Source organism: Diplotaxodon limnothrissa, linkage group LG18, assembly GCF_057381915.1.
Source record: "Diplotaxodon limnothrissa isolate DT_005_m linkage group LG18, D_limnothrissa_male_GT1.1, whole genome shotgun sequence".
NCBI classification, from domain to species: domain Eukaryota; kingdom Metazoa; phylum Chordata; class Actinopteri; order Cichliformes; family Cichlidae; genus Diplotaxodon; species Diplotaxodon limnothrissa.
The window spans coordinates 20,762,243-20,773,164 of record NC_140613.1 but is presented as its reverse complement, the minus strand read 5'-3'; the positions used below and the strand labels follow the sequence as shown (position 1 = coordinate 20,773,164).

At 39.0% G+C, this 10,922-nt stretch overlaps 1 protein-coding gene across 1 annotated transcript; it reads left to right on the top strand.

Annotated features, from left to right (window-relative positions):
• Positions 1-1,239: 1,239 nt before the first annotated feature.
• Positions 1,240-2,109, top strand: LOC146613506 (complement C1q-like protein 2). Its single transcript, XM_085378554.1, has 3 exons — positions 1,240-1,456; positions 1,584-1,706; positions 1,817-2,109. Exons 1-3 carry the CDS (start codon positions 1,240-1,242, stop codon positions 2,107-2,109), a joined length of 633 nt encoding a protein of 210 aa, XP_085234680.1.
• The last annotated feature ends 8,813 nt before the right edge of the window (positions 2,110-10,922 follow it).

Here is a 10,922-nt window from a genome sequence, read left to right as displayed (position 1 = left end):
TAATTATACGTATTCTTACATTTATGAGTTTATTTGTTAGATAAGTGCTGCATTTCACTACCACTAAACTTCTTAGCACCATATAAGCACACTATTCACTATGAACTCATCGGGTTGTATGTAGAGACCAAATGGTACAATCAGCTGTCAGAGCAGGTATTCACAAAATCCGCTCAGCACAGTTTTATGCATTAAAATGGTCTTTTTTCCCAAGCACATCCAAACAGTTAACATGTTTCTACACATGCATCACACCACAAACATTACTTGTCACCAAAGCACAAAAGGGACTCCCAGTATCCATCAGCATACCAGCAAGAAAAAACGACCACTTTCTACTTAACAAACTGAGTGAAAGTATGTAGTTGGTTTTTAACATAAAACTCATTGCTGCAACCAGGGGCAGCGTAAATGTAAACTCCTATTTTTTAGCTTCCTTGTTAAACACCCAGTTCTGTCACTAGTTAACTTAAATTAATTAATTGGGTTTATTAGTAGTAAACAACCAACCAAGCTAGTGACATCACATTCTGTACTGGCACAAGATGGTCCTACACATGCCCTAAAAAAAACTTGTGTTTTTTTTCTTGAATCCAGCTTCACAGACACTGTTAAAGCTACGCCAGAATCCTTGGAGCAGTGCTCCGTGGTGTAAATTAGCCTTAATACATGTATTGTTTCACACTGCCTTCTATAAGCATGCAGAGAAATAACCTCAAACAAGAAGGAGCATGAGTGATAAAGAAGAGCAGGACAGCTGGATGCCTTAATTCTAACAGTAGGTTTGCTTGTTAGACTATTGTATTGCATTTGCATGCTTTCACAACTTTTACTTTGTATTCTCCAGTATAAAAATTCTCAGTTTAAATGTTGCGTTCAAGTTCACCTTAGAATGTAGCTGAAATTGCTATTTATAATGTTGACTACTACTGCTGCTGATTTCCAGCGAGAAGTCCAACATTACTCACTGCGTACTGACAGACAGTTGCTTTTTCTGCTGTTATTTCAATGAACCACTCATGTTACACCGCTTATAAAGAGAAGGATCATTCATGGGGCTTAAAACAGGTTTTTCATGAAGTGTTATCTTGTCTCAATCACATAATTATTGTCTCCCAGTTTTCTTTGTGCTTGTTTATCGGAAAGGAAAAAAATAGGGACACTTCCGTCTTTGTGATACAGTATATATCTAGAGCCTTGTGGGGGGAACTAACACAGATGAACAGAAATTCTGAAAAGATGAAGACTGCAGTCTTAACCTTATGCCTCTTCTTTCTGTGTGCAGCTGCCTTCCCTCAGGTGGATGGCCAAGCATCTGAAAGTGAAGGCTCCCTTGTTGAGACACCTCAACTCTGTGCTGGGACAAATAAACAACTTTGCCTAATATTACGACAACTAGAATCCAAGCTGAATAATGCTGAGAAACAGCTGGCAGATCTGAAATCATCAATCCAAGGTAAGAACATAACACAGCTGGAGGTTTTATTCTGACATGTATAGATCTTTATCAGTGTACTGATACAGGTTCATGTTTTGTTGTTGTCAAACCAAAGAAATAATCCCATATTTCCATGCATCTCCAGGCAGCCGTGTGGCATTTGGAGCATCAATTGGCAATGTTGGAAATACTGGACCAATGAGTGCAGAGATCACACTGACTTACAAAAATGTCTACTTTAACTCAGGTTCTTACAACCCTGCAACAGGTAAACTTACAATAATTATATGTATTCTTACATTTATGAGTTTATTTGTTAGATAAGTGCTTTCACTACCACTAAGCCATATAAGCTGTAACTGTGTCCATCATCTCCAGGTATTTTCACTGCTCCGGTCAGAGGAGTTTATTACTTCAGCTTCTCTGGTCATAATATATCAACTAGACCGATGGGGCTGCGTCTGATGAAGAATGGAGAGCAGATGGTGACAGTGTACAACCATGCTGCTGGAAATCGCTATGAGACAGCCACCAATGGCATGACTCTGCAGCTGGCTGCAGGAGACCAGGTGTACATGAGGCTCCGTCCGGACACCTGGATCTATGATAATGTCAACAACCACAGCACCTTCATTGGCCATTTGTTATTCCCTCTGCTCAGACAAGCATAGTTTGAATAGCAAATGAGTAAACAGAACAATATTGACATGTAGAGTTTGGTTGATTACTTTTGGTGGTGACCTTCCCACCGAAAGAGGGTCTTGGCCCTCTCCCCTGGCCAAGACCCTCATGGGTTACAGTAACAATCTACAGCTTTAGAACATGGTGGCGGTGTCAGAATTAAAACCAATATTTTATAGGAGTTTGTGTCTCAAATGAACAATAAAGTCTGAATACGTGCAGCAATTTCACTTCTCTTCTTTTTTAGTCAGGTAGGCTCCTCTGACTCATTTTAAGGTTAACATAAATATACATTTGTGTGTGCTGTTTTGAGGTGATTTCTTGGTCAAAATCAATAATAGAAGTATTCTGATTTAAGTGTGTATTTCTTTTTTTAAATTATGTGCAAATCCATCCAGACTTGAGTTAAGGTCACTAAAGTTCAAGCTACATCTGGACACGTTTGTTCAAATTATTCTGTTATAACAGCAAAGAAAAAACACATAAAACGCCACAACAATTATTATTTGTTATTATAGGGAGTGCAGAATTATTAGGCAAGTTGTATTTTTGAGGAATAATTTTATTATTGAACAATGTTTTAATGAACCCAAAAAAGTCATTAATATCAAAGCTGAATGTTTTTGGAAGTAGTTTTTAGTTTGTTTTTAGTTTGAGCTATTTTAGGGGGATATCTGTGTGTGCAGGTGACTATTACTGTGCATAATTATTAGGCAACTTAACAAAAAACAAATACATACCCATTTCAATTATTTATTTTTACCAGTGACACCAATATAACATCTCCACATCCACAAATATACATTTCTGACATTCAAAAACAAAACAAAAACAAATCAGCGACCAACATAGCCACCTTTCTTTGCAAGGACACTCAAAAGCCTGCCATCCAAGGATTCTGTCGGTGTTTTGATCTGTTCACCATCAACATTGCGTGCAGCAGCAACCACAGCCTCCCAGACACTGTTCAGAGAGGTGTACTGTTTTCCCTCCTTGTAAATCTTACATTTGATGATGGACCACAGGTTCTCAATGGGGTTCAGATCAGGTGAACAAGGTGGCCATGTCATTAGTTTTTCTTCTTTTATACCCTTTCTTGCCAGCCACGCTGTGGAGTACTTGGACGCGTGTGATGGAGCATTGTCCTGCATGAAAATCATGTTTTTCTTGAAGGATGCAGATTTCTTCCTGTACCACTGCTTGAAGAAGGTGTCTTCCAGAAACTGGCAGTAGGACTGGGAGTTGAGCTTGACTCCATCCTCAACCCGAAAAGGCCCCACAAGCTCATCTTTGATGATACCAGCCCAAACCAGTACTCCACCTCCACCTTGCTGGCGTCTGAGTCGGACTGGAGCTCTCTGCCCTTTACCAGTCCAGCCACGGGCCCATCCATCTGGCCCATCAAGACTCACTCTCATTTCATCAGTCCATAAAACCTTAGAAAAACCAGTCTTGAGATATTTCTTGGCCCAGTCTTGACGTTTCAGCTTGTGTGTCTTGTTCAGTGGTGGTCGTCTTTCAGCCTTTCTTACCTTGGCCATGTCTCTGAGTATTGCACACCTTGTGCTTTTGGGCACTCCAGTGATGTTGCAGCTCTGAAATATGGCCAAACTGGTGGCAAGTGGCATCTTGGCAGCTGCACGCTTGACTTTTCTCAGTTCATGGGCAGTTATTTTGCGCCTTGGTTTTTCCACACCCTTCTTGCGACCCTGTTGACTATTTTGAATGAAACGCTTGATTGTTCGATGATCACGCTTCAGAAGCTTTGCAATTTTGAGACTGCTGCATCCCTCTGCAAGATACCTCACTATTTTTGACTTTTCTGAGCCTGTCAAGTCCTTCTTTTGACCCATTTTGCCAAAGGAAAGGACGTTGCCTAATAATTATGCACACCTGATATAGGGTGTTGATGTCATTAGACCACACCCCTTCTCATTACAAAGATGCACATCACCTAATATGCTTAATTGGTACACGGAAAAAAGTCTAACATGCAGTCATTCATTCAATCTAATAAGTGCCATTAAAAACAGAATAAAATCATTGATTTGATTGTGAAACCCTTTCTTTTTGCATTTTAAAATACCACTTTTGATTTGGATGAAACTAAATATCTGTACAAAGGACACAACGCAAAGTTTTTGATTTCTCTCAAAACATATAATTCTTTTCATGTTGAACAGATAATATCTTTAATTTGAGTCAAAGTGATTTGCACTTGAACACGCCCACCAGAAATAGACCGGGACCCATTTTTATTCTGCATGGCTGCTGGAAACATCATGTCACATCTTTGATTAATTTCATCTGAAAATAAACGTAAGTAAAGCCAAGTGTGTTACAAAAGCTTTTATAATTTGTATTGCCAAAATTGCAGAAAATAACCCCATTTAAGCTGGGTCGACAGCAGAGATGGGCAGTAACGTGTTACTTGTAACGCTTTACTGTAATCCGATTACTTTTTTCAAGTAACGAGTAAAGTAAGGGATTACTATTGCAAAAACGGTAATTAGATTACCGTTACTTTGCCGTAGGAACGCTGCGTTACTGCGTTACTAAAACAGTGATTTTTTTTGCAAGAATGTCTCATGACAGTGACGTAAGCAAGTGCGACGTTCGTGACAACAGCTGTGTGCAGAGCAACAATGGATCATATATCGAGTGCGGGAGAGAGTATGAGCGTGCAGCGTTTAAAGTGTGGAAGTACTGACCTTATTTTGAGTTTGATTCCATAAAAAGTGGCAAAAACATTAGCGTCCATTAGCATTGTGCATGGGAAGAAAACTTATTTTTACTGCGAAAAGCCCCCCCCTAAACTTCCAAGCAAGCACCGAGTGCGCTACCACGTAATGGGAAACTCAGAGAAACTCGCGGATTCTTCAACTGACTGCTGCGGCACACCTGCACCAGGATAAACCTCCGCCTACCCCGCTCCTGCTTTACAGGTGAAAATAGAGCAAAAGGTATGGAGTGCCAGGACTGCCATAATGAATTAATTAAATACACCATTAAATAATCAATTAAATGTGGCAATAATTAATTAAAATTGGAATTAATTAATTAAATAAATAGTTATGACACATGTGATTAATTAATTATCGACACATTTAATTAATTATTTATGTATTTCACATTTTTATTAATTATTGACACATTTAATTAATTAATTATTGACACATTTAATTAATTAATTATTGACACATTTAATTAATTATTTATGTATTTCACATTTTTATTAATTATTGACACATTAAATTAATTAATTATTGACACATTTAATTAATTAATTATTGACACATTTAATTAATTAATTATTGACACATTAAATTAATTATTTATGTATTTCACATTTTAATTAATTATTGACACATTTACCGTAATTGTCGGGCTATAAGCCGCTACTTTTTGCACAAGCTTTGAACCCTGCGGCTTTTAGTCAGGTGCGGCTTTCTATGGATTGTCCATGATTTTTGTCATATCGTAAGACGATTTGTTTTGTTTGTTCCGCTGTTGTACGGCACTACGTTGCCTGGCGGAAGGATCGGGGTTCAAGAGTGGTATGTTAGTCACATGTCCGTCCGCCAGGCAACGTAGTGCCGTACGAAGTAGCGCGAAAAACAAACTTCAAAGTAGCGCTACGCGTTCAGCGGGAGGCGTGGATGACGAGCGGCGATAAACTTGCGAAAACCAAGTTATGCCCAACTCCACCGGTGGATTCTGACAGCGTGGAAAAGTGCGAAAACATCCACGATCACCAACGGATTTTGAAGGGCTGGACTGCTGCATGATGGAGAGGAGGACACCGCCACGGCCCTTCTGAGGGTGTTCGACTCTGACACTGACAACGAGGATTTCTTTGGTTTTGAAAGTGACAACGAAGGAGAGAAGCGGAGAGTGGATGACGAAGCCATCATGAGCCTGTTCGTTTCCGACATTGGAGAAGAGGACTTTGGTGGTTTTAGTGCGCAGGAAGAAGAGAAAGATGGTGAATGACTGACTTTTCTTCTTGTTAAAGCCGTGTCACTGCACCTGAGCCTAAAAGGTAGTCCGAATCTATTTTTCTGGTGTGCTGTAGGTTACTGTTATGTACTACATGTGCAAATATGTACCCATAACTTGTTTTTCAAAATATTAATAAAAGGGGTGTGTCTCCAAACAGCCATCTCTTTCCTGACAATTCCCTTTGTGCATATTCTCTTACATATGATAAGTCAACATTGAAACACCTGCGGCTTTTAGTCAGGTGCGGCTAATGTATGTACAAAACAGGATTTTCCCCTGATTTTAGCTTGTGCGGCTAATATTCAGGTGCGCTTTGTAGTCCGGGAAATACGGGTAATTAATTATTGACACATTTAATTAATTATTTAATGATATATTTATTTATTTCATTTTGGCAGTCCTGGCGCCTGGCTCTCATCATGAAATAATTTTATCTGTCAGCCTCACCCATCAAACTCAGGGGGCGGGGTTAACGCTGATCGAGTCAAAACCATTGCTTTGGCCTGGTGGCCATTGTTTCTAGCACACAACAACCAGCATGTGGAAGCTAACAGAACTGAACTTTGAAAAACCCTGTTTGTGTGTCACCAAATACCGTTTTAATATTTTTTTAGCCTAGAATGTAGTGGTTTAATCTTCATGTGTCTGGTCGGTTTGTCAAGATACAGCCTCTTTGCAAAAGTGCTTCGATGATTTCGGAGATGTCTGCCCAGTCTCACGGCAAAGCGTGGGATAGACCCGCTCGCCTCACAAGCAATCCCACCAACAAAGCGCAGGCCCCGGTACACAGCTGTAGTAACCCCCGCTGACTTCTTTTACTGAGGTTATATTTATCGGTGTTTTATTTCCTGATGTTCTTATGTGTCCTACGTGTTTCAGTCGCCAATTCTGAATTATAACTAACATTAAAAACATGTTTAAGGAGGCGAGAGAGCAAATAAATCTGTTTAACATCTGATCTTTGGGTTTTTGTTCAGTAATCAGCGTGACCTGTGTATAAACACATAAAAGAGATAACGTTGGTGTTTCCGTCATGTAGTAACTGCTGGCTTTAACTGTACAAAGGTTGTTCGACACTATGAAACACATACAGACTTCATGATGTTCGGCTAATATTTTTATTGTGAATATTAATCACGCTGACCTCGCTCTGTACACCACGCAGCGAGGTCAGCATATCCACGATATCCTCAGCTCCATGAGTTAACACAAAGTTTCCCAGCTGACTATCTAACTTCCAACTATTCCAGAGACGTGAAAATATACAGCATAAAGAAAAGTGTAAGAGACTCAGCAGCAGATTAGAATAACAGTTATAGATTTAATAAATCACCAAATGAATCCAAGAAACGAGCAAACCTGTTCCGACAATTTGAATTTGTATTCCCTCAGCTGCAGACTCGCTGCTGTTTAAATGTTTGAAAAGGAAGATTAGATATAAACAAACGTCAAACATAGACTCAGTCTGCCTTCACATTTGATATGAGGCCAGCACGTATAGTGGCTGTGTCCTGTTTTAAGATCATACATGTAAAATTGTTGTCTGACCTCCGTCGATCCAGCCGCTCAGAGTCCGTGGTTACCATGGTTACTGCATAAGCAGCTATAATGTTAACAGCTGGCACTGAGAAAACCTACCGGCAGCATGGGTGTTTATGTTTTTCATTGCAAAAGAACTGTCTGAATGGTTAACTGAAGTTAACTTGGATAAATTATAGTTAAGGAGTATCACAGATAATGCCTATGTGAGCTGTGCGACTGTTCACCACTACACTGAAATCAGAAATACACGTGCTATATCATAAACTATGATATAAATAGGGAGGTCCTATTAACATGTTTAGTTTTAAAGGACACCTTCCTGCCTTTAGTCTCCTTCATGAGCAGTATTAGTTTTCTTCTAACATCCAGAAGTCTGCACGATGTGTTTCATAGTTTGTAACAAGCCTTTGACAGGTAAACATAACATGACCGAAAAAGCAAAAAAAAAAAAAAAAAAAAAAAGAGAGCGAGAGTGTTGACATAAGAAGAGAAAATTCTCTCAATTATGGAGACAGGCAAATGGTTCATTTATGTTTGATGTGTGTTTATTCCTCCCTAAATATCGTCGGTGAAGTTTGCCATGCACGTCAGATTTTCCTGCGCATTTTTATACCTCTGCCAACAGAGAGAGAAAAAAATCACATTCTAACAGACAGCTGGTGCTTAGAATACAGTTGAATAACTATTAAAAAACAGATGATATTTAGATGATAGTTCAGTCTAACACATGTGCCAGTGAACCATTAAACGTCTGTGAAACTATGCAGTTATGAAACGTAACTTTAACCTCAGCCAAACCGATTTGCTCAGTTGTAAATAAAACAGCGACGTAAACGTGACCCGACAGACAGAACCTGAGTGAATGAAGTCCAGCGTTTAACCACTGAGAGCTAAAACTCAGCTGAGGTTTCAAAGCTGTGTGCCGGTGATTGGACATCAGCCGCTGATGAAGCTGGTTCGCCTATAAAGTGCTCTGTAAGGAAACAAGCTCCAGCAGCTCTGCGCTCGGGGAAAACACTATATTTACTTATCTTGTGCAGAAAAATGCGCTGACATTGCGTTATATCGAGCACCGGCTGCCCAGTTAAACTGTGACTATCACCAGGCGTGTTTCTTGAATTAGCAGCAGGTGTTAAACAGCTGACAGATGAGGAGGAGGATGCATGCAGGTAAACTGAGGGTCTGTTGAGCTGATCGCTGGTTTCGTGAGAAAAATGTCAGCTCGTTCTTTATGTTACAGAAGCACAGAGACACAAGACCAGGCGGAAAGAGACGATCGTTCGGTGAAAATGAGAATCGCGAATGCAACATGTGGAACACGGAGAGTGGAATATCTAAACAAACCGGTTAACGTAACCCCCTCGGTGCACTCTGCATGCTAATTGTTAGCAGAGCTAGTGAAATCTCTGAAAACATCTGTGCACTTTTGCAAGCATGTTCTATGTTGACAACCTGACCAGACATACGTTGCGACATTCGCGGCTAAAACACTGTTAAAAGTGTAGCTGGTGACAGAAAAACGAGGTATTTTAAAACTACACCACCACCATTGCTGCCTGTGATTTGATCTGCATTCTGGGATACCTGGCTGCCCCAAGTCTACACAAGCAATCGATTATCTAGGATCGACCTGTTTTGACTTACTTTGCACGGCAACCAATCAAATGTTAGAGAAGCTGCATGGGCAGCGTTAACCCCGCCCCCTGAGTTTGATGGGTGAGGCTGACAGATAAAATTATTTCATGATGAGAGCCAGGCGCCAGGACTGCCAAAATGAAATAAATAAATATATCATTAAATAATTAATTAAATGTGTCAATAATTAATTAAATGTGTCAATAATTAATTAAAATGTGAAATACATAACTAATTAATTAAATGTGTCAATAACTAATTAATTAAATGTGTCAATAATTAATTAATTAAACGTGTCAATAATTAATTAATTACATGTGTCATAACTATTTATTTAATTAATTATATCCAATTTTAATTAATTATTGCCACATTTAATTAATTATTTAATGGTGTATTTAATTAATTCATTATGGCAGTCCTGGCACTCCATACAAATGAACGCTAGTCTTTGACTTCATTTATTTTCTGCTGTGTTTTACTTGCATCTATTTGAAAGAGTGAGTGTAAACACACACAAAAAATTATTTAATGTGCTGGAATGTGCAGAAAATAGGTTTAAATATTAAATAAATTTCTTCCAGTCAGAGAATGTTGCATATAATTAAATTTTTGCTTGATGCATAAAGTTAAAAGATTAAAACTAATAAAACAAGTTTTAAAAAGGGACTTTTCCATTACATTTTGTATGATGGATTATGCAGAAAAAGTAGAATTGGGCTGAAAGATCTATCGCTTTATTACCTATTCAGGTTGTAAATCGTGTTTTTAAAAAGTAACTAAGTAACTAAGTAATTAATTACTTTTGAAAATAAGTAATCAGTAAAGTAACTGGATTACTTTTTGGGGGAAGTAATCAGTAATTAGTTACTGATTACTTTTTTCAAGCAACTTGACCAACACTGTTCGACAGCCACCCCCAATTTTTGCATGATTGTAGCTGCTAGCTACAAGCTAGCTAGTTATCCGGCGCGACGTTAGAACTGGTTACCAGCAACCGACTATCACAGTCGGGAATGCAAGTTAGGCAAAAAGCCGTTTTTTTACCAGTATACTAACTAGCTAGCGTTACCACGATGCATCGGTGGTGGATACAGCTAGCTAGCATAAGTTCATAGTTCATAACATTCATAGTATAACTCCGTGCTCCGCTTCGTTTGAATTTTTCTGGTGAGCTCGCAGTTTCTAGACACAAGCTTGTGTTTGTGCGCGCACGTTTGATGGCCAGGACCTTCAAATTCAGGAGGAAAGAGGCTGTGGATAAGAAGCCTGACATCAAGAACCTCTTGGAAAGATGGCCAGGTCTATTTCAGATGGAAGAGGTATAATTTTAACTTTTTTGTACTAATGCCTTTTATCATAGTTTGGAAATGGGAAATATATGTTTTGACTTTTTCTTGTTGGAAGTTGGTCTTTAAAAAAATGTATTGTACACTGTCTACTCATGTACAGATTAATGCAGAGTTTCTGCGGGTTACTGCAGTTCCCCTGCTAACCAGATTCATGGCCCAGCTGGACAAGCACTCCCCACAGCTACTTAAAATAATCAGAAAGAAAGGAGGGACAACCAAAGCAAAAACTGCCATAATCCTAGAGTTTCTTGATCAGGTAGGGTGTATATAAT

What these genes read in the sequence shown, in the direction of transcription:
- LOC146613506 (XM_085378554.1), top strand. Translation starts at nt 1,240, where the DNA reads ATGAAGACTGCAGTCTTAACCTTATGCCTCTTCTTTCTGTGTGCAGCT. An exon ending in TCTGAAATCATCAATCCAAG is followed by an intron (nt 1,457 to 1,583) that starts GTAAGAACATAA and finishes ATGCATCTCCAG; the next exon opens with GCAGCCGTGTGGCATTTGGA. An exon ending in TTCTTACAACCCTGCAACAG is followed by an intron (nt 1,707 to 1,816) that starts GTAAACTTACAA and finishes CATCATCTCCAG; the next exon opens with GTATTTTCACTGCTCCGGTC.